This window comes from Sceloporus undulatus, chromosome 1 (genome assembly GCF_019175285.1).
Source record: "Sceloporus undulatus isolate JIND9_A2432 ecotype Alabama chromosome 1, SceUnd_v1.1, whole genome shotgun sequence".
Classification (NCBI taxonomy): Eukaryota; Metazoa; Chordata; class Lepidosauria; order Squamata; family Phrynosomatidae; genus Sceloporus; species Sceloporus undulatus.
In genome coordinates, this window is record NC_056522.1 from 15807502 (window position 1) to 15830446 (window position 22945).

At 40.8% G+C, this 22945-nt stretch overlaps 1 protein-coding gene across 1 annotated transcript in view; it reads left to right on the forward strand.

The window, feature by feature from the left end:
• The window catches only part of PSME4 (proteasome activator subunit 4), a 128408-nt gene extending 112120 nt beyond the window's left edge, over positions 1-16288 (forward strand). Inside the window, 7 exon segments of the mRNA XM_042440031.1 lie at positions 3113-3321; positions 3496-3581; positions 5076-5204; positions 7712-7867; positions 10425-10587; positions 12703-12836; positions 13397-16288. Coding sequence (XP_042295965.1) covers positions 3113-3321; positions 3496-3581; positions 5076-5204; positions 7712-7867; positions 10425-10587; positions 12703-12836; positions 13397-13531 — 1012 coding nt within the window. The 3' untranslated portion in view covers positions 13532-16288.
• The last annotated feature ends 6657 nt before the right edge of the window (positions 16289-22945 follow it).

The following is a 22945-nucleotide window of genomic DNA, read 5'->3' on the forward strand; positions in this document are numbered from 1 at the left end:
TACAGAGAGAGAGAAAGATTAAGAAGCAGGTGAGTCATATTTGTATCCCTCCCTTTCACAGGGTACTCACAGCAGACATCTTGGAGCTATCTCATTTTACTGTTGCAACTGGTTAGAACAGGTGATGACATGAGGAAGCTATGTGGCTTGGCAAAAATCTGAACCCAGTTGTTTCAGATCTAAGACCAACACTTGAGTCACATTCATCCAGGTTTAGCTAAACATGAATCAGAAAAAAAATTACAGTCTTGATGTGTTGTGGATCCAGAACTGTAGTGGGACAAACTTTTTTTAAAATGTAACAAGTTTCATCTTACAAAAGTTATATAGTTATAGTAGTGTAGGTTTTAGAACCCACAAATCTCTATCCATTTATATTAGAATAATGAAACTTGTTGGTAGGAATATAATTCTACTCTGTATAAGTAAAGACTGTAAGGGCCTTGGTGACCAATATGTTATTTTCCTATAATAGAAACTGTTAGTCTTTTTCAGCCTTTATTGCCAGTTAAATTTAGTATGTTGCAATTTGTTGATGTAGCCTAGCACATCATCAGAAGATTTCTTCAAGCCCATTGTTCCCAGTATAGAGGATGGAAATTAATCCTGAGGAGGCTTAATATATATAGGAAGTGGAAATTGCATATCCAGCTTTAATGTGCCTCTTATTATTAAGAGTCTTGGCTTGATTTCTTTCAGTATGACTCTAAGCATCAAACAGAATCATACTATAGTAAGTGTGGCCGGTTACAGACCGGCACTTTAGTGCGTGACGAGCACGCACTAGGGTTACAAAAGGGCGGTGCTTCCGCACCGCCCTAACCCTAGTGCGTGCTCGTCACACACTAAACGGCGGCGGCCCTTCCATACGGCCGCCGCCGTGAGGACGTCACGGCCGCGCCGCCTCTAGATGGGGCGGCGCGGACGTGATGTCCTTGCTCCGCGCCAGGGCGCTTAGTGCGCCCTGAACACAGAGCAGGAAGGAGCTCCGTTTCGGAGCTCCTTCCTGGTTTAGTCCGTTGGGTGCAGCCTTCAGACGGCTGCACCCAGTGGACTAAAAGAGAAAGGGGCCAAGCGGCCCCTTTCTCTTCTCCCCGCCGCTGCGGGGTGTCCTTGGGGCTTGAAGCCCCAGGGACACCCCTTTTCAGGCTGCGGGGAAGCGGCGTTTTGCTGCTTCCCCGCAGCCTGAAAAGCGGCGGAGCGGGGCCTCAGCGGCCGCCGCCCCACCCCCCTGGGGCCCCGATACCCCGGGGAAAGGGGCGGGTGCAGACCGCCCCAAATGGGCGGTCTATAACCCGCCTGTGTGACTGATTGCAGAGAACAAATGAGAATCTTTTAGCCTTTGAGGAGACTTTATGAAGTTGGTATATATCATACATATTTAACTGTATATCATTCTGGCCTGGGCTATTTTCCTGTGGGAACAAGAGAAATTTTCTTCAACCCAGGTATGCAAGACATTTTTAACCGAACAGAGATGGAACTGGTGACTTTCTTTAGATATTCCTAGCCATTCTCTGAAGATGCCAGCCACAGATGCTGGTGAAACGTCAGGAAGAAACTCTGCTAGAACATGGCCACTTGGCCCGAAAAATCCACAAAAAACTATTCCTAACCATTCTGGGGGGGGTGGGGGGGATGTGAATTTTGCTCGTAGATCTCATCTTTGTTCTTTTTATGCATCTTCAAGTTGACTATGATTTAGGGCAAACATATCCTAGGGTTTTCTTGACAAGATTTGTTCAGATGGAGTTTCACACTGCCTTCCTTTTAGGACGAGAGAATGTTACTTGCCCAAGATCACCCAGTGGGTTTCTGTGGCTGAGCAACAATTTAAATCTGATCTTCTAGAGTCCTTGTCCAGCACTCAAACTACTACACCAGAATTTATCTACATAGCCAGCAAAATTATGTGGTGTGGCTGTCCTGGGACTGAATTTTTTCAGAAAGTCAGCTATGGGAAGGTTGGATGATAAGTATTGCTTCACAAAACTTTTCGAATGTAGAAAATACCTCAAATTTGGCCAGTATTTTTTCAAGGAGACATTACAATGGGCCTTTGGGTATCCTCTGGAGTTTGGTTCCTGGACTCCCTGTGAATACTAAAATCCATTGATACTTAAGTCCCATTAAATAAAATGGCATAATAAAATGGTATATAAAATGGCAAAATCAAGGTTTATTTTTTTCTTAATACTTTCAAACCATGGATGGTTGAATCCATGGATAAAGAATCCATGGATGCGGAGAGTCAGTTGTACTTCCATATGTCCTGAGAGTGTTCTTTTTTTCTTTTCTTTTCTTTTTTTTTATCGTGGGGTAGTGTTGGAAACATACAACCACCCTTCATTCTGAAGTAGAGCATTTCTAATCCTGTGGCCCAAGGACATTTGAGTGGTATTTGGGTTTTTTTACAGGCTAATTGTAACAAAACAGTAACAAAAATGGTTGCTAGATTTTTTCCCCAGCTTCATTAATATTTTTACCAATTTATATGTAGTTTTGCTTTTGCTTTTTCTTCTAATATTTATTAGAATATTTAATAAATATTTATTCCCTGACTAACTGACCTCTCAAAATAAAGATAGTCTCATCTGCCCATAGCTATTTTTCTATCTGCCTATCTTTTAACTGTTTTTAACTTGAATTTGTAATTTGATTGTTTTTTTGAATTTGTAATTAAGTGTTATATTTTATGTTGGTGGTGGGTTGGGGGATTATGAAATTTTATGATTTATTGTATTATGTATTTTATTATCTTTTACTGTAACCTGCCTCAGTCCGCAAGGAGAGGCAGGCTAAAAATAAATATTATTATTATGATTATTATTATTAGTAGTAGTAGTATTTAATTCCATTTTAAATTTTATATATGCTGTTATATTTTACCTCATTTCATTGCCGTGACAGTGTAAAAATCTGATTGATTACACTGCATGATTCTTCTGAAAGTGTTCCTCATCTATTAAATGGTGAAAATTGTCAGATTTCCCCCCTCTTCACTGAATTCCACTGACTGGAGAGAGGAGGGGGGTCTTATTTTGATTGTCTGTGAACTATCCATTTTAAAATGTACATTAATATGCAGTATATTTACTTTTATTTTACATAGTGTTTTGACATACATCTTCATGATAGATGTTTCCTTACCAAATACTGCTCCAACAAAATCTCCCCATGTGCATGAATTCACTTCCCGAATACTTGAAAAACTCAAACCCCTTATGGAAGTGGATGAAGAAATCCAGAATCATGTTATGGAAGAGAATGGAATTGGAGATGAAGATGAGCGAACTCAGGGCATTAAACTCTTGAAAACCAGTAAGTGTCTGTGCTAAACTAGCAAGAACCTAATTCAGTGTTAGCTCTACTTAGCTGAGAACTGGAGATATAAGTTGACTGCTAATTAGAAGACATTTTAATTCTACTTTTTCCTGCTGTTATTTTTTACCATGTGCTGACTTGTTATGTTTGTCATTCTTTTAACCCCAATAGTTTTGAAGTGGTTGATGGCAAGCGCAGGGAGAGCCTTCTCCACAGCTGTTACAGAACAGCTTCAGCTTTTACCATTATTTTTCAAGGTACTGTATGTGGTTTATTGGTCAGATTATTGTATTTACTTTGCAGACTGGGCTTCTGTAAACATTACACCAGCAATGCTTGACAAATATGCTTGTTCCCAAATGAGCAATATTTTAGCCATTTATTAAGTCCTTGTCTCTGCCAAGAATGGTCCTTGTTTGAAGGACATAAGCACATGGATTGCAGATCTTCTTCTGCTAGTTTGTTGTGTGCTTGAGTTGAGTCACATGGGAAGAATTGGCTGTCATTGTGGGTGAACCTACATTTGAAAGTAGGCCAAGCTTTTGTGGTATTACTCACTTTCATCTGAAAGTGTCATTCACTTTGTATGACACAGTGCCTATTACCGCATGGAGCTGGCAGAGCTGTAATTGTGATGAAGAGGCCTGTGTATTTGCAGCCTTCCTTGCCAACAGACCTCACCACCCTCACCTCTCCAAATAGAAGAAAAGTTTAGCAGATATGAAAATAGTGGGGAAAGCTTCATAAACATTTAATTTCTTAATAAATGCTTCTCCTCCATTTTTGTGATTTGGGGAGGGGGGAAGTTCTGGTGTGATGTGTTTGCATTGTAGCTCTCCATCTATGCAAATTGTGAAATGGTTCCAGGTCTCACTCTGAATTGCTTTGTGGTACTGTTACATAGCCAAATCTGATTGGCTACTGACATTACAAAGTGGTGTCACTGCCATTAGGTCCTCTCTAACTGAGTGGGATTGATTGGAGGAGGAGAATAAACAGGGGAAAGAATACCAAAAGAGCATAGAAAGGGAAAACAACTGCTGTAAGGAGAAGTGAAAATTAAGAACAGGCACAGTTATGGGTGTAAGGTGATAGCTAGGGACACAAGCTTAGCATCTCTTATCCAAAATGCTTGGGACCAGAAGTGTTTTAGATTTTGGATTTCGGAATAGCTGTATTTGCATTTAGGCATATAATGAGGTATCCTGGAGATGAGACCCAAGTTTAGATACAAAATTCATTTATGTTCCTTATACCCCTTATACAAATAGCCTGGTGGTAAGTTTATGTATATTGAACCATCAGAAAACAAAAGTACCAGTATCTCAGCCACCCATGAAGAAAGTTTTGATCTTTTGAGGATTTTGGATTTTAGAATTCCTGATAAGGGAGATTCAATCTGTACAAGGCGGTAGCTGTTCATTCAGTTACCTCTGAGAACAGATTACTGATTCTCTTACCCAGAGATATTGGGGTAGGTACCATAAAGAGAGAAGCAAATAATGTAGTCCAGCAATAACAGAGTGCCAATAATTATTTCAAATCTCTTTTCTGCAGTGTATTTTTGAATGCAACCCAGCACAGCACTTTGAATTTTTAAATATTACATGGGTGATTCTGCTTAGATAAAGAAATTGATATGTCTGTGACATTGTCCAGAGTGCTCAGAATTGTATTTGTTTTATAAAATGAAGGCTATGTTGTCCTCAACAAACCAACTTTTCCTAACCTTTCCTGAACTGTTTCCACAGATTGCACCTGTAGAAAATGATAATAGCTATGATGAATTGAAGAGAGATGCTAAAATGTGCTTATCATTAATGTCTCAGGGATTGCTGTATCCCCAACAAGTGCCTTCGGTACTTCAGGTGCTAAAACAAGTATGTGATGTTTTTTAAATTGTATACATACACAAACATTCCATGTTGGCATACCAAATTTTGTATTGACATTGAAAACATATCTGTTTCTATGATAGGTGGGGTATGTATACCTTGAATATGGGAAGATAAGTGCTTGAAAAATTACTTTTAACTATAATGCCAAAAATTCCTTCTATTGGTGAAAGTAAAAAAGCTGTAGTTGGAATACCACTGGAGCTGAATTTAAACCTGATTCTGTCCTCAGTGTCTAGAGTAAGCATTAAGCTTAGCAGTTTGTGATTCATATTCCATTTTTAAATCACAGTGGAGTTTAGAAACTGGATTTTTGTAGATAAGGACCTACCTTCTGTTGTTTCATAGCGGTTTAATGAAGTCAGGACTCCCAAAAGAGGTGTGAGCTTTCGTTGAAGGAGATCCGACCTAAATTCTGTTCATGCTCAGTTGACCAGGATGCAGTGTGCCAACTCCTCTCTGAATGGGTCATAGGAGCAATCCACTTTATAATTATAAACATTCCCTCTGTTGTAAGCCACCTGGATTTCCAGTGATTGGGCGGCATATAAATAAATCCTGTTGTTGTTGTTGTTGTTGTTGAGTTTAACCTTCACATGCCAGCTCATGTGCAGGACTATCCAAGACTCAGAGTTATTGTCCATTTACTCCTCTGCCTACACCTCAGTTTTTTAAAATCCTGCCTTGTCGGTTAGATGTGCTTTTATCCTGCCTTCACCTAATTTGTGTGAGTTAGATATTTAAAAAATGGAGAATGGGCAAAAAAGGAAAAAGCCATTAGATCAATAGGAAAACGAAATAGATTTGGCTGCTCTGAAAGCTTAGTTTAGGACTAACATATGCTAGAGCAGTACTACTCAGAGTGGCAGCCCATGTTCCAATGCTGGTGACAAATTACTTGCTGCTGTTCCCTGGAGAGTTTCCAGAAAAGAAATAATGTTGCCACTTGGCACAAATATGGTATAACAGTCTCTGGCATTGGGGGAATGGGAATTGCTACTCCTGATGATCTCACAGACCAAATTCTTTCCTTGGCATGCCATTAGTGTGCCAAACTGGGTAAAAAAAAGAGCTAATGTTATTCCAGTAGCTGGAGGTTAGGTGTATTTTTGGCATGTACACTTCCCTTGGCTTCTTCCCTTTAAGTGCTGCAGTTACCATAGTGGCATAGTAGCTATAATATGCCTGTGAAGGTGACAATGTGACACTGCCAAAATCTCTTTTTCATTGTGTGCCACTGCCACCCATTTGTGATGGTGAGACTTAGCCACCCAACTACTTTTTTCTGATGGCAGCACAATGCGTCTTTTTGATCTCACCAGCCTAATTTGTGACGGGATACTCAAACACAGTTCTCACCTCTAGTGTCACCTACACTAGAACTCTCTCTAGCTCTCTGGGTCGTCAAATCCTCTCCCTCCCCCGCAAACGTGGCACCAATTACTCATTGACAACCACACCCCCGCTATCTGATATGTCCCCAAACCTAAAAGACTTTTCTCTCTGTTGTTAGCATTTTGAATATGTTTCTCTTACTTCTTCAGACAACTGTTTGTTGGGGGGGGGGGAAAAGGACTTCATCTTCAAATCAGGCTGAATACAGTATCTTTCTTAATTGATGGTATTCAAGAAGGATATGATGTATAAATACTTTAGTAGTTATACAGCATAACAAATTCCTTTGCTTATCTTTGTGTTTCTTTATAGCCTTATAAATGTTTCTTTACAATCTAAGTTCTCACTGAACCTTTATCTATCTTCTGTATCTTTTAGCCATTCTGGTTATATGTGACTCCACTAGTTTCCAAGCACTGTATCTCCCTCAGGATATTATCACAAAAATTTAATTAAGAACTTTCCTCATCCCTATCTCAGGTACCTAAAACTCTTTCCAACTGCCCCTCGCAGTAGCCTATCCTAGCCTCAGTGGCTCTTAACCCCTCAGGGTCCAATAAACATCTCTCTTCACTTGAGGAGGGTGGAAGGATATAAGAGGTTGAGGCATAGTCCAAACAGCAAGTTCACATGTACATGTACATGGCTATTATATAAATAAACTAGCTGAATAGGGGCATTTTTAATGACCATTTCCAAATCCTAGCTCTCTTTTCCCTGGAGGCACCCCAGGGCTACATTTGAAAGCTTTGTAAAGATTTCTTATTTGGATTTGTGGAGAAAGGGATTAAGTGGAGGGGATAGAGATTTTCAGGACTTGGCATCTGTGCTACAAGTGCTCCTTATGGCTACAAAAATCGTGATTCAAAATGAGGGAGCTGTTTGCTTCTCTCCCAAAAAAAATCCTAGTAATCCTCCCGCATCTCCATTACTGGTAAATAAACTTTGAAATGCAGTTAAAGGGAGTTTGTTTTTTTTTTCCATATATGCATGGATTTTAAACTTCTTGTTTAACTAGTTATCTAGCTAGTTTGTTTAACTAGTTATCACTGCAAAATCACTGCTTTTTATTCTTTATTTTTGTCTTTTTTTTGCAGACCGCAAAGAGTAGTTCCTGGCATGCTAGGTACACAGTGCTAACCTACCTCCAGACCATGGTATTTTATAATCTTTTTATCTTCCTAAACAATGAAGAAGCAGTAGATGACATCAGATGGCTGGTTATAAAACTACTTGAAGATGAACAGCTTGAGGTAAACATGTTTACATTTCTTGTCAACTTAAACAACTGTTTATGAAATTCAAATCGAATTGTATCTTGGACTTGACCTAGAATGCATGTGCTTTTAAAAATAGTCAGATAACCACTGAAATCATATTACTGATCACAAACAAATGTTTGCATAGTTGAGTACTTTGTACAATGCCAGAAAGTAAAAGGTACTCATATTTCTATAACAGCTCATTATAATTTCTATTTTTATTTCATTATTCCAGTTAAATTGTCCATTTCAGCTATGGTTAAGGCTTTCTTTTACATTACCCATTACATTTCTGTTTGCCCAGTAGTGGCCCATTATGTTTCTGATTTGTAGCAACCACAATATTTGCTGGTTCCAACAACCTAGTTAAGTGGGCACTTAAATCTTCCTCATTAAAATCAGTAGGATTTGAAAATGCTTAACCTTTCAGGATAATGCTTTCTCTTTTTTCTATGAGCAAGTATTTTTTATATACAAAATGCACTTCTTAATTGTTATTGTGTGCCTTCAATTAATTTCTGACTTAAAGTAACCCTAAGGCAAATCTGTCACAGATTTTTAGCATGATTCAAATGAGGTTTGCCATTGCCTTCCTGTGAACCTTGAAAAATGTGACTTGCCCAATGTCACCCAGTGAGTTTCCATGACCAAACAAGGATTTGAACCCTGGTCCTCCAGAGTCCTAATCCAGTACTCAGACCACTACACTAGATCCATTTTTTCATTATCTACCATATATTTAAACATCAGACATAACATGATCATATCCAAACCGCTGCTATCATATTATATTCTGGTTGAGTGAAATGGCTGTTGCGGCTGTTATTGTTTCTATATGAGTGAAATGTCCAAGCAGATAAGTCAAATAATAAATTAACAAGACCACTGTTGGTTATGGAAGGGTTTCTGAAACGTTGTTTTCCATTCAGATTGGAACATGCTGCTTTGTGTAGCAGTTACCACACCAGGATTGTGTTAAAAGCTATGTTTAGTACTTTTACAAATGACTACTCTTCACTTTCTGCTGTGGTATTACATGGATAGTGGAACACACGTCCTCAGAGAGTGGTGGAGTCTCCCTCCTTGAAGGTCTTTAAACAGAGGCTGGATGGCCATCTGTCCGGGATAATTTGATTGAGAGTTCGTGCATGCAGGGAGTTGAACTGGATGGCCCTTGTGGTCTCTCCCAACTCTGTGATTCTATGGGCAGGAATACTGCTGAGACTAGTATTCAGGGATGAGCCCAAGACATGTTGCCACCTGAGGTGAAAGTGCAGGATCCTGTATCTTTCTGTTCCCTATGCAAATGTCAACCAGAGTAGCTGTTAAATTTCACTTTAACAGTGATGGCGGGACTGTGCTGTAGAGGTCTGCAGCAGGCTAGCTTAGGGGGCCAGGTGGCATGACTCCCCTAGGCCTCATTTATTCCCTGCCCCTCTGCATTTGCTGCTTCAAGCAGCTGCATTACTCTGCCTAGGTCTGGCCTTTGCTAACCTTCTTTCAGCCCCATTAGTTAGAACATTCATTCAATAATAGAAAAAACAAACAAATCCCTATTTGCTGTTCCTTCCTTTAAAAGCAATGCAAATTTGCAGGACTAATTTATAGAACAAATTTGCAAAACGATCGGTCGAATGGTATGCGCTTGCAGGGAAGCAATACAGATCGACAAAACACCTCTCTGTAATCTCTTGTGGCCATGTTGCCATGGCAGCCTCACTTTTGCAATGGCTGCAATCTTGCTTTTTCCTTGCTCTGAGCTGGCAAGCCCTAATGTGGTGTCACTTGTCCCTCCAGTGCTTTCTTTCCACTTCACTGTATGTGTATTGTGTATGTATATGAGTAGCTTCTGCCATTTGATAGAATAGGTTCTGTTGTGCCTGGCATGGCAGCACAGGGGAAAGATAGCAATAGATTTCCTGTTTCTACTCTCTCCTCTAATAGTGTCCCTCAATTTTGATTAGTAAGAGGAATAAGAATAAATGTTTGTCCTTTCCCTTTAGAAGTCTCTCCTCCTTCCAATACACTTCAACACAATGGTTATTATGTTAGCTTCCTCCTTTATAAATCCTGACCATTCTAATGCCTGTTGCCCCACTGCTTTCCTCTCTTTTGGCAGTCCTGTAACTGGTTCTTGAAGCAATTTCCCTCTCCTGTTAACAGCGTGTTGTTCAAATTTGGGCTAAGCCTTTATTAAATAGTTGCCTGGCACCTGAAGGGCGGGGACATGTCACACTTCCACCTTTGCTCACCTGAAATATGAAGTGCTGTACTGACTGCAGGAAAGAAGGCTTGGCAGTGGAATGAGTAAACTTGCCAGGCATTGGCTTTCCTTTAAATCCTCTCATACTTGGTAACATTCGTCTGATTAATGCCATATTAATAACTATATTCAACAGGAACCAAGATCATTGGGAGAGCAAATACTTGAGGTCATGCATTATTTTAGGGTAATTTTGAAAATGTATCCTGGGGAATAAGTGCTAACTTGTGAGCTAAGCATACTCACTAGAATGCTTGATCCACTGGTGTCTTGGTTTGATGCTAGGTCAGAGAGATGGCAGCCACTACACTGAGTGGCCTCCTCCAGTGCCACTTCCTGGCAATTGATGACCCAATGCAGACTCACTTCGAGCAGCTTTGTAAGAGGAGACTCCCAAAGAAGAGAAAACGAGATCTCAGCACAGTAGTGGATACCATCCCTCCAGCAGGTAAGGAAAGACTAACTCAAGAAAGCAGAAATTGTGGCGAAAAACACTTGCTAGTGCCATCTGCCTTTCAATTTTGAAGATTTAGTGTTCCTAAATGGTTGAGGCGCACTCCTATTTCTGATGTGTGATCCAGTCTGGAGCAGTATTGAGGATGTTGCATTTGGGACAGTCAGTAAGTCTGTCAATCAGAGGTGAGAGCAGAAGCCAGGAACGCATCCTAGATTCTGCAGCTGCTGATGGGAAGGCTGAACCACAGTACGGATAGGGAAGGAGTAATGGGGCTAAAAACACAGAGGTTGGGTATGCTATCTGATACACAGGATCTTGTAAGTACATAGCCACAGGGAATACCTGGACATGAGTTGGGGGAATTTGTGTCCATAGCAGGTTTTCCAGTGATCTGTTAAAACAGTCATAGCTCACCAGGCAAGACAGTTAGACCCTTGGCAAGTAACAGACCTGAAGAAGTCAGTAACTTAATAAATAACTAACTAAAGGTTAAGAGGCCATTTGACAATCTTGCAGTTCCAACATGGCTCCAACATAATAATAATAATGATGATGATATGATGATGATGATGTCTGGTTTTAAGCAAACTTATTTGATTATTAGCTTAGTCTGAGTGGTTATGCAAAACAAACAGAATAAAAGTTTTAAACCACTCTGTAAAGGAAAAGACTGCGATGGAAACTAATGTTTGTAAAAGACTTACAGTGGGCCTTTGGGTATCTGCTGGGGTTTAGTTCCAGGACCCCTGATGGATAACAAATCCATGGGTGCCGAAGTTCACTTAATACAGTATCATAGCAAAATGGTGTCCCTTATATAAAATTGCAAATTCAAGGTTTGCTTTTTTGGAATTTTTTTCCCCAGGGGTTTGAGGGGATATTTTCAAGCCGTGGATAGTTGAAACTGTGTATGCAGAATCTGTGGATAAAGAGAGCTAATTGTACTTATATCCCTGAGATATGACTGTGAGAATATGTTTAAGCAGTGCTTTTATAACAAGGTCTCTTGATAATATCCCTTACAACTTTCCTTAATAATTTCTCACTTTTTAACAGCTATTTTGAATGGTTAAGGTTTGAATGGTTAGTTGTACACCGCTGTGATCGAATTTGGAATAGCGGTATATAAATAAAATTATTATTATTATTAAGCAGATCTTATTCTGGAATATCTCTTCACTTGTTCCTCACCCAACACTTGGAAATCACCCAATGAGGCCCTGTTCATTTGACCCCTTGCCACCTGAAGCTGTGTTGATGCTTGCAAGCTCTCATATTTCTTCTGTAATAGCACTTTTCTTGTGGTGCTTTCTGTCAAGATCATTTGTAATGTTACAAAGACTTGGGAGTGCAATCCTTTACTCCCTGCCCCATCCCATTGTCCTCTGGCTTTGTGATTTGCTGTTGTAGTTATAATTTAATTTTAACTTTTGAGGGGGTAAAAGTTAGAATCTAACCCCACCCCTCAATAATTTTCAATTAATTATAAGCTGGATCCTAATAAATGCTCCTTCAGCAGGCATGTTTCTTCCACAGAGTTCCATTCATGCAGTGGCAGCTCCATCCCATCAGTGGAAAAAGTATGTACCTTCAAGCCACCTGTTAATGTGTGGCAACCCCATGAATTTCATAGGGTTTTCTTAGAGTAGGAATACTCAAGATGTGTCTTTCCATTGCCTTCTACCAAATATGTAGCCTACAGCACCTGGTATTCCCTGGCAGTCTCCCTACCGTGTGATAATAGGCCTCACACTGCTTCATTTCTAAAATCTGCTGGCTTCCAGCGCCTACAAGGTATTTTGGCACAGTGGAAGAAGAAGGAGCCCATTTTTGTTAAAATATCCCTTGCAGCCCTGAATGTGCCCCTCCCCCTTTTTCTTTTTGGATCAGAGGCCCTTCTATGGACAGAAAGATGCTCTTCTATTTGCAGAGTGTTCATTAAGATCCAGGTCATAATCACACAGTTCTTTCAGCAAAGTATTTTGGGCTTTTAATGCAAATGGAATGGAAACTACCCATGCCTCTTTTTTGTGAGCATGTATGTGTGATTTGAAATCAACATTCTGGACCAAAATAAAATAAAAGAACTGACTTGTTTTCTTGCAGACTTGGTTAAGCGTCATGCTGGTGTGCTTGGACTTAGTGCATGTATTCTGTCCAGCCCTTATGATGTACCCACTTGGATGCCTCAGCTTTTGATGGATCTTAGTGCCCATCTGAATGATCCTCAGCCTATTGAGGTAAGAATAATTGATTGCTGCAGGGATAGGGAACCTGTAACCCCACCACCACCACCACCCCCCCAATGTTGTTGTACTCTAGTTCCCATCAGCATGGCCAATTGTCAGGGATGATAGGAGGTGGAACATTTGGAGTGTTAGTCCTTTCTGCCCACTTTTTTAAAGTGCCCTTGGCAGAAAGGGACAAAAGGGGGAGTTTGTGTTCTATCATTTTATAACCTTTCTATATGTTGTATGACTGGTTAAAAAGCAAGTCACTCATTGTTTGTGCTACTGGCATTGAAGTAATACTTATTTTCAAGTTTATGGATAGTATTAGCAGGAGAGTATTTCAAATCCAGGTATGTTGAAGCACATGGAGACAAAAACATGGAGGTTAATTTAAATTTATGGGGAGGGGATAGGGATATATGCTGTTGTTTTCATTTTCAGCTACAGGAGCACAGTTGCCAGAGCTGAAAGGTTTTTGGAAGAGTCATAGTATTTAAAATTATAACTTTTCATAAAGGAAAAAACAACATAACAGGGCAAAATCTGTATCTTTGCTTCTTGCCACACAGATGACAGTAAAGAAAACCTTGTCTAACTTCCGGAGGACCCACCATGATAACTGGCAGGAGCACAAGCAACAGTTCACGGATGACCAGCTGCTGGTCCTTACTGATCTCTTGGTATCGCCATGCTATTATGCATGATGTGGTGAGATTTTGTTGTGAAATCTATCGCATTGTGGAATCTTTGGCTAAAGAAACTTCTTTGGAAAGCTCTCCAACATGCCCAGTTGAGCATAACAGAAAGCCAGCTCTCAAACTGTGCCTACTGATTTTTACACACATTAAAGTCAAATAATAAGGGAGTGATACAGTATTTTCCCTCTCTCCTGGAATCTCTCTGGAAAGTTCAGTTCAAAATCTAAGAATAACAAAATAGTTAGGATTAAAAGTGATAAGCAACAGCAACACTGGGCTTTGAGTAATGGTCTGGTTATTAATGGCCATGTGTTATTAGGAGTGGGGAAAAATTGCTCACATTAGTGTGTGTGTGTGTGTGTGTGTGTGTGTGTGTGTGTGTGTGTGTCTGCGCGCACATACACAATATTTTTGATTATTTTCAAAAGAGAATCACATGTACAGAAGCCTTCCAAAAATGTGGTTCTCTTTTGAAATGAGATGCACAGACTTAGAGCAAAATAATGGTAATGGGCTTCTTTAACATCTGCCACTAACTTTTGGTTGTGTGCAGGCAAAGGTGCTCCCCATGGTGGGTTCAAAAGAAGGAACTGGCCCCTGGAACCACTGACATTGCAGATCCCTGTCCTTAATCAGTGACTATATGTAAGAAAGGCCACCTTCTCTGGCCTAGAATCACAGAGAAGGAAAGAGCATACCACCTTTGACTGGTAGCCTCCTACTGGCAGTGATGCTGGCTTTGTCTTTGATATTCCCCATGTTTCCAGTGAATGAAGGACCCGTGTTTTCAACCACACACACTGTCTTGCTCTGCAGAAACTTCTCCTTGTCAAGAGAGGCAGAGAAATGACTGGCTAGATTCATGCCTTCTTTTTTTGGCTGTTGTGCATCCCTGGTCTTTTTTGGCCTTGAGAAGGAGAACACCAGGGATGATTAGTGACAGGCATTTCTCAGTCCAGCCCTGCCTGCCAAATCCTTAGGACAGCCAAATATCCCCCTTTTCTTTCGAAATGCAGGTGGCAGGTCTCCTTCTGTCATTTTTATTTTTTCCTTTCTCCATCCTCTCTTGTAGGTTCAAAGAAAAATGAGGGCTTACTACCATTCCTGCAGAAATAAAGGAAACTCAAAACTAATTTATTGTCAATAGAACCCATTTGGATTTGGTAACTGAGGATTAAGACTGGAATCCCTTTTTTAATAAATGTATATGTTAAGAATCTGTGGGGAGGACTGAGAATTTCTCTTCCACTGAGGAGAGGGGCTGTACCAGTGTAACAAGTCTCCGTGTTTGACAGCCCAATCATGATTCCTCCCCATACCTTCATGCAAATGCCTTGTGTTAACATAAAGGCCTACCTTTTTCCTTCTCATGTTCAATGGCTAATGGTGCAATTTTCTCTTCCTCACCTTGTGTACTTCCCACCTTGGTCACTCATTACATAAATGGACCGTTGAGCATATGATCTACAATGCTGGGTGCCTAGATTCTTCATCTGATCTGTCCACAGCTGTGTGCACCCATGAGCTGCTGACTACATGCTTCTATGAACAGGCCAGAAGCATTCTTCACTTTTTGAAAAAGATTTCTGCCCTTGTTTTCAACTCCCATGCAATATCAGGCTATGCAGAACTTTGAGCTGGATTCCTTTTTTATGTCTTGTCCTTTGAGAAAATTTCTTTATTCCTTGTTGTTGTTTAAAACTCTGCAATAGAGAGATGTGCTTTCTATTGCCAGGCTTTTCAGTCAAGTCCTCCACTTTCCTCTGTCTTTGTAGGTGGCAGTTTGTTTTTTTCTTTCTCGTTTGACAGAGCCTGTGGATAACAATGTCTCTTAACTGTAGTTTTATTTCAGAGAACAAAGAATTTGTATATATGTTAATAATGAGTGGCTAAACCCTTTTTGAATACAATGTTCACTGTTTGCTAGTCCCCCATCTTTCCATTCACTCACCCTGCCCATGCTGGAATAAATATTTAACTTGCATTTTTTAAAAAAAAGATATAAGTACTGTATCTCTCCCCCTCCCTTTCCATTCAAAGTCCTTTTTGGTCTGCATCTCTGGTGGGCTACCAGTTGTTTAATTCACAACATGATCAGTATGTATTACATAGATGTAAAAGACTGTATAAATTGTAGAGGCACTGCACTGGCAAAGCACTGTATAGTTTTGGGGCACAGGGGAATCACATAATCCATTTGTGAGATTAACTTGTAAAGAATCACACACTTAGGTGTTACTCTAGTGCTTTCAGCTTTTGTATCTGATACAAATGCCAATTTCTTCTGGTTTTTAATACCCCGCATTCCCATTAATAAGGTAAATCACCTTTATCAGGTAACTTTAGTTTAAGGCTTGATTTTCATTTATTCGTCAGTATGTTGATTTTTTTCTTTTTTTACCATGCAGTTTCTGCCCCCTCCCTTTTTGGGATGCAAGCAGTGGCATATTCTGATGTGTGATAAATTATAGAGTGCAAGAATACATTCTTTGTTTTGGGGGGGGGAATCTGAGAATTGTGTGTTGTTCATCTTTCTGCACATCCTGTACTTTGTTTTTTTTGTAAAAACAGGAATATAATTCCTTTTTCAGTTATCGTCCTGCTGGGAAAACCATACCAAGTTTTTTAAAGCACAGCAGCACAGTATCTCCTGAGAGATGACATGCAGAAATAACTAATGTATAGTGTAGTGCCAAAATGCCTCCTCCTCCTTTCAGTTGTATACCTAGATTAAAGCTGAATAAATGAATTGTTTGTAAGATCTCTGAGTGTGCTGTGCATTATTTTTCAGAGGAGTTTTTCTCTGATATGGTGCAGAAAATGTTCTGAAATAGTGGTTGGTGTCCTGTTAATGACATGTCTTTCTTTGGTTATTGCCAAGGGAGTAATTCACCACCTCCCTTGTGCAATGACACACACACCATCTTCTCAAGACTCACCTAGTTCCCAGGGTGCCCCCAGGCCAGCTGTTTAGTGATCACTGGAGATTGGGGCCCCACAAAGAATCATCCAGATGTTGCCAGGCAAATAATAAAAACATCACCCTCTGGGACTTCCATATGATTCCTTTGTTATCTGTTCAGCTCTAGGGATGTAACTAGACATTTCTTTTCTGACCCCTGCTCTCCCCAAACCACGTGTAGAGCAGGTAAGCAACGAGTCCTGCAGGAGGGAGAGAAGAGACTGGATGCAGTTCTACTCAACTGGAACATTTATGTTGACATCCTTCACAGATTAGAGGGCTGGGCTGAGACAACAGTTCGATTTGAAAGGGATCTAGGAGCATTAGTAGACCACAAACTGATCATGAGTCATCATTGGAAGAGACCACAAGGGCCATCCAGTCCAACCCCTGCCATGCAGGAACTCTCAATCATAGCACACCTGACAGATGGCCATCCAGCCTCTGTTTAAAGACTTCCAAGGGGGGAGATTCCACCACTCCTTGGAAGTCTTTAAACAGAGGCTGGATGGCCATCTGTTGGGTATGCTATGACTGAAAGTTCCTGCATGACAGAGGGGTTGGACTGAATGGCCCTTGTGGTCTCGTCCAACTCTACGATTCTATTATTCTAAGAGAAGCAATAGTATCACTGTGTTCTGCTTTGGTCAGGCCTCACCAGGAATACTACGTCCAGTTCTGGGCACCTCAATTCAAGAAGGATGTTGACAAACTGGAACATGTCTAAAGGAGGGTGGCCAAAATGGAGATTTGCCATTGCCATCCTCTGAGCCTGAGAGTGTGTGACTTGTCCAGAGTTACCGAGTGAGTTTCATGGCTGAGGGGAGATTTGAACCCTGTTCTCCAGAGTCATAGCCCAGTGCTCAAACCACTACACCACACTGGATTAAATATCAGCAAAAAAAGTATAAGATTTAACCAATTAAAATTTGTTAAAAGACAATATAAAAACCACTATGCAAAGGGATCTTGCAGCACCTTTGAGCCTATCGCTCAAATCCACTACAAAAAGCTAATACATCTAAGGAAAAGCTACTTTGGGATATATTTTGCAGAATACCTTACACACCTTATCCCATTGTGCATTGTACAACCCCATGTACCACTATTCCCAAACTTCACACATTTTCACCTGGGATTGTGTTAGGAAACACTGCCCAGGAGCAAATTAATCATAACACTTCCTTGCTTCCAACTCAGCAGGAGGTTATTCCAGCGGGGTTGCCTTTTCTTTAGACACAAGGAACCAGTTCCCACTCTATAAATGGGGGACTTTAGAAAGAAGCAATCTGGAGTTGTTAGCAAACCTTCACATATATAATCAGACAGTTCTATGCCTGGGAACAATTCATGTGTCTGAAGAGGCAGGGCTTTAAATACAAAAATAAAACCAAAATGAGAAAAGATACTGCCAAATTTCTTTTGAAGAGGAAAGCCAATATATTTGGGGATGGGGAAAATGGATGTAAATGGCTGCTTAGTGCACACATCTGATTTTATTATGAGCGGGTCTCTTGGAGGGGGGGTAATGACTAAAAAGAATAGATTTCAGAAACAACAGCAACAACAAAAGGACTGATTTGTGTTGTTTCTTGTTCCCATGGAGATTTTTCTACCCAATTCATTCTCTTCACTTCCAGAAGAAAAGACCTGAGTTCTAATTATTATTTTGTCTTTCTCATGCCATTATCGAAAAGAATCTAGAAGGCTATGCATGCAACAGTCCTGCAGTTTGCTGCTATGACAGCTTTGGAGCATACATATTTATTGGGAAGCTTCCATTGGCATAGAATGACCAGAGTTTTGACTGCAACTGCTTCCTTGGATCATATCATTCCACACTTACTAGAATTTCATTAGCTGACTGCTAACTTCTGGGCCCTGCCCTAAACTTCCCTCTTTTACTGCACCATTCAAGGTAGCAAGAGTCCTAATTTCACCCCATAACCCTTGTTGAATTGGCCCACCCCAACATATATAAGCTTGAATGTTGCTCATCTTGACAAATATGATCAAGCGCCAGTAGACTGATGAGTACCTGCTGCTTTGAAAGAGGCTATAGTGCCTCCTTTCCTGAAAAGGACTCCCATAGACCGAGAGATATATGAGATCTACTGCTCCATTGCTAATATCCCCTTTGGGGGCAAGATGCATACACTGGTGACTGGTCAACTTCAAGATGTTCTTGGAGGAAATAGATTATTTAGGAGATTATCACATTCACCCATCATTGGGCAGTATGTAGCCCATTTGCAACCCAGGCTTCTCTCGCGGCTTTTCAAGAACAGGATTTTCCCATTCTTGAGAAGATGCGAGACAAGCCTGGAGAAGTCCAGGTTGCATATGGGCTGTATACTGCCCAACAATGGTGAATGCGATAAGAGCTGCCTTAAGAAAGTTACATCCCAGGCCTATCCCGGCAGCAAGCTGGAAACAACTTGAAGGCACACAACAGGCAGTATATTATACTCCATAGACTATACTTTATATGTTTCCAGGCCCAAAGTTGGCAACCCATTTAAGCCCAACCTATAACACTAGTGAAACACACCATTGGCTCAGGGAAAACTAAATGGCTGTGGCCTCTCCTAACTTGTGTGTTCTTCCTCATTAATAACTTTTGCTGTCTGGAACACACTCCAATCTTGTTTGGTCATAGGTATCCCACTTTTGATCTGTGAAACGTTGGAGCATATGTGTGGAGAGCCAGCCTGTAGCATCTGGGGAAACTTCTACTCATTTTGCTAAGTGGAGCCCTAGATATCTTCGCCTCTGGCATGGCTGTCTTAATGCTATCTGATGGTTTTGGTGTGTTCCAGTCCCCTTTCCTAAAGTATGCTTTTCTTCATCAGTGTGCAATTGATGCAGCCAGTGAAGGAAAATGTAGGGACATTGCTTCTTATTCCTCCATCCTCAGGTCGAAGGCTTTGTCCTCTTCCTGACCTATATATTTTGTTTCCTCTAGCAGGACCAATGATTCTAGGTTCGCCTGGTTTTCAGAGACATGGCGTATGATGGAGGAGCCAGTATGTGAGAGATAACGTATACAGCTGTTGCTATGACACAAGAACGCAAATGATGTGTGAGTCACTCCCATGAACTTTAGAAAATTCAAGGCCACAGCCAAACCATAACTGGAATAATTGGGTCCCTCTGCCCTGATAAAGATCAGCCTACTTACCTACCTATCTATATCTATCTAATCATCTGTTCATAGATCTGTATAGGTAGAAGGGATCCCAATCCATTCCTATTCTCTCCAAATGCAAAAAGCCATAGCTAAAGAGTTCCTGGAAAATGACAGTCCAACTTCTTTTTTTAAAAAAAACAAAAACCCAACAATCCCAAATGGAGGAAATCGTCTCATTTTCTGTTCCACTATTGGTTTGTTCCAGACTGAATATTTACTTCCTTTTAACAGAGCATCCTTGCCTCCAGGGAATTCCATTCTCGTTGAAATGTTCTCGTCCAGGTGTAATGACAAGAGGATTTTGGTGGAACATTTGTAAGCATGTACCACAAGCCTGGACACCAAAGAACTGTGTGAAAAACTGCCTTCTTTGGGGGTGGTGGGGAGAGAGTTTCTGTTTTGGGTTTAAAGGAGAAGATGATAAAGCAGCATTTCTGAAATACAATTTGGTACTTAAGTCTAACATTACCTTAGAGTTGCTTTTGGTGCTCCTTCAAATATGGACGTACCCACAATATGCAAATTCAAAGTCTTGCAGAAGTATTCCTACACTTACCTTTGACTTAACTTCATTTTGCTGTGTTACTGCTAGGAACTGAAATAGATTTAATTGGCATTGTTATTACCGGAGTTACACAAGATATTTAGCACTTGAAAGGTGCAAAATATTTTTCATTGTAGCACAAAAGTGTAGTTACTGGATGGTCCACCTTCACAGGAAAGATTTCTGGAGCAGATCATTAAACAGAGAGCCTGTGAATATCTAGAAGGCAATGCCATAATCACAAAAAGTCAACATGGTTTCTTCCTTGATCTTCCTTAGTAGGTGTTCCAGATCTGTGAGGTTTTCTGCTAGTACTATGGTGTCACCTGCATATCTTAGATTATTGATATTCCTTTATCCTATTTTCACTCCTCCTCCATCTGTGTCCAGGCCTGCTTTTCTTATAATATGTTCTGCATACAAGTTGAACAGATGGGGTGAAAGGATGTAGCCTTGTCTGACCCCTTTGCCAATTGGGAACCATTCTGTTTCTCCATGTTCTGTTCTTACATAGCCTCTTGTCCTGACTAGAGATTCCTCATCAAGACTATCAGATGTGTTGGCACTCTCATGTCTTTAAGGGCATTCCATAGCCTTTCGTGATCTATGTCAAAGGCTTTGCTGTAGTCTATAAAGCACATGCAGATTTTATTTTGGAACTCCCTGGTTCGCTCCATTATGCATGGTATGTTTGCAACGTGGTCCCTAGTGCATCTTCCTTTCCTGACTGACACTACAACAATATAATTAAGCACACTCTTCATCCCTTTCTTGGTACCTAAAATCCCTGACAGCAGCCTAACCTAGCTTCAACCATCCCTCAGGGCACAATAACCATCAACAACCCCTGTCAAACCTGCTCCTCCCTCTTATACACTGATTCCTGGGAGCAGCCCTTGCCTTTTTCTGGCTTTGCTCCCATTGGCTAGTGCCAAGGTTTTAATCTGCCTGTTGTCTCCACAGCAGCCCTATGCATAAAAGATCTCTCAGACACCTGCCCCCCGGCTCAGGTCTTGCAAACTGCCCTGTTCAGGTCTTGCAGACTCAGAGCTGCAGCTTCCTTTATTGAATCAATCTACCTGAAGTGCGTCTCCCTTTTTTCTTATTGCCTTCTAGTCCACTTTTTCCAGCATTATCATCTCATGATATATTTATTGTGAGATCTCAGGGGAATATACAGACAAAATCAATGTAAACATGTGGAATGGAATTTAACATAAATAGTTTAAACAGATTAAGAACTGGCAAATGTAATATTGGAGCCATTGGCAATAACCTTTGAGAAGTCCCAGCAAACGTTGTCCCCATCTTCAAAAAGGGGAAAAAAGAGGATCCCAACAATTATCGTCCAGTTAGTCTGACATCAGTACTAGGAAAGATTCTGGAGCAGATCATTAAACAGAGAGTCTGTGAACATCTAGAAGGCAATGCCATAATCACAAAAAGTCAACATGGGTTTCAGAGAAACAAGTCATGCCAGACAAACCTAATCTCTTTCTTTGATAAAATTACCAACTTGGTAGATGAAGAGAATGCTGTGGATATAGTATATCTTGATTTCAGTAAGGCCTTTGACAAGGTTTCCCATGACATTCTTGCAAACAAGCTTGTAAAATATGGGCTAGACAAAGGAACTGTTACCTGGATCTGTAATTGGTTGACCGGCCGAACCCAAAAGGGTGCTCAACAATGGCACCTTTTCATCCTGGAGAGAAGTGACCAGTGGGGTCCCACAGGGCTCTGTCCTGGGCCCAGTGCTGTTCAACATCTTTATCAATGACCTGGATGACAGAATTGGGAGCATACTTATCAAATTTGCAGATGACACCAAATTAGGGGGAATAGCTAATACTTCAGAGGACAGGATCAAGATTCAAAATGACCTGAATAGACTAGAAAGCTGGGCCAAAGCTAACAAAATGAAATTCAACACGGAGAAATGTAAGGTATTGCACTTAGGGTGGAAAAATAAAATGCACAGCTATAGGATGGGTGACACCTGGCTGAATGAAACTACGTGCGAAAGGGATCTAGGAGTCCAAGTAGACCATAAGTTGAACATGAGTCAACAGTGTGATGCGGCAGCTAAAAAGGCCAATGCAATTCTAGGCTGCATCAATAAAAGTATAGTGTCTAGATCAAGAGAAGTAATAGTGCCACTGTATTCTGCTTTGGTCAGGCCCCACCTGGAATATTGTGTCCAGTTCTGGGCACCACAATTCAAAAAAGACATTGAGAAACTGGAGCGTGTCCAGAGGAGGGCGACTAAAATGGTGACGGGTCTGGAAACCTTGCCCTATGAGGAACGACTCAGGGAGCTGTGGATGTTTAGCCTGGAGAAGAGAAGGTTAAGAGGTGATATGATAGCCCTGTTTAAATATTTGAAGGGATGTCATATTGAAGAGGGAGCAAGCTTGTTTTCTGCTGCTCCAGAGAACAGGACCTGGAACAATGGATGCAAGCTACAGGAAAAGAGATTCCTCCTCAACTTTAGGAGGAACTTCCTGACAGTAAGGGCTGTTCGACAGTGGAACAAACTCCCTCGGAGTGTAGTGGAGTCTCCTTCCTTGGAGGTCTTTAAACAGAGGCTGGATGGCCATCTGTCAATGGGGATGCTTTGCCTGAGAGTTCCTGCATGGCAGAAGGGGGTTGGACTAGACGGCCCTTGTGGTCTCTTCTAACTCTATGATTCTATGTAACATGTTTAAAAGTTAGCACACTTTT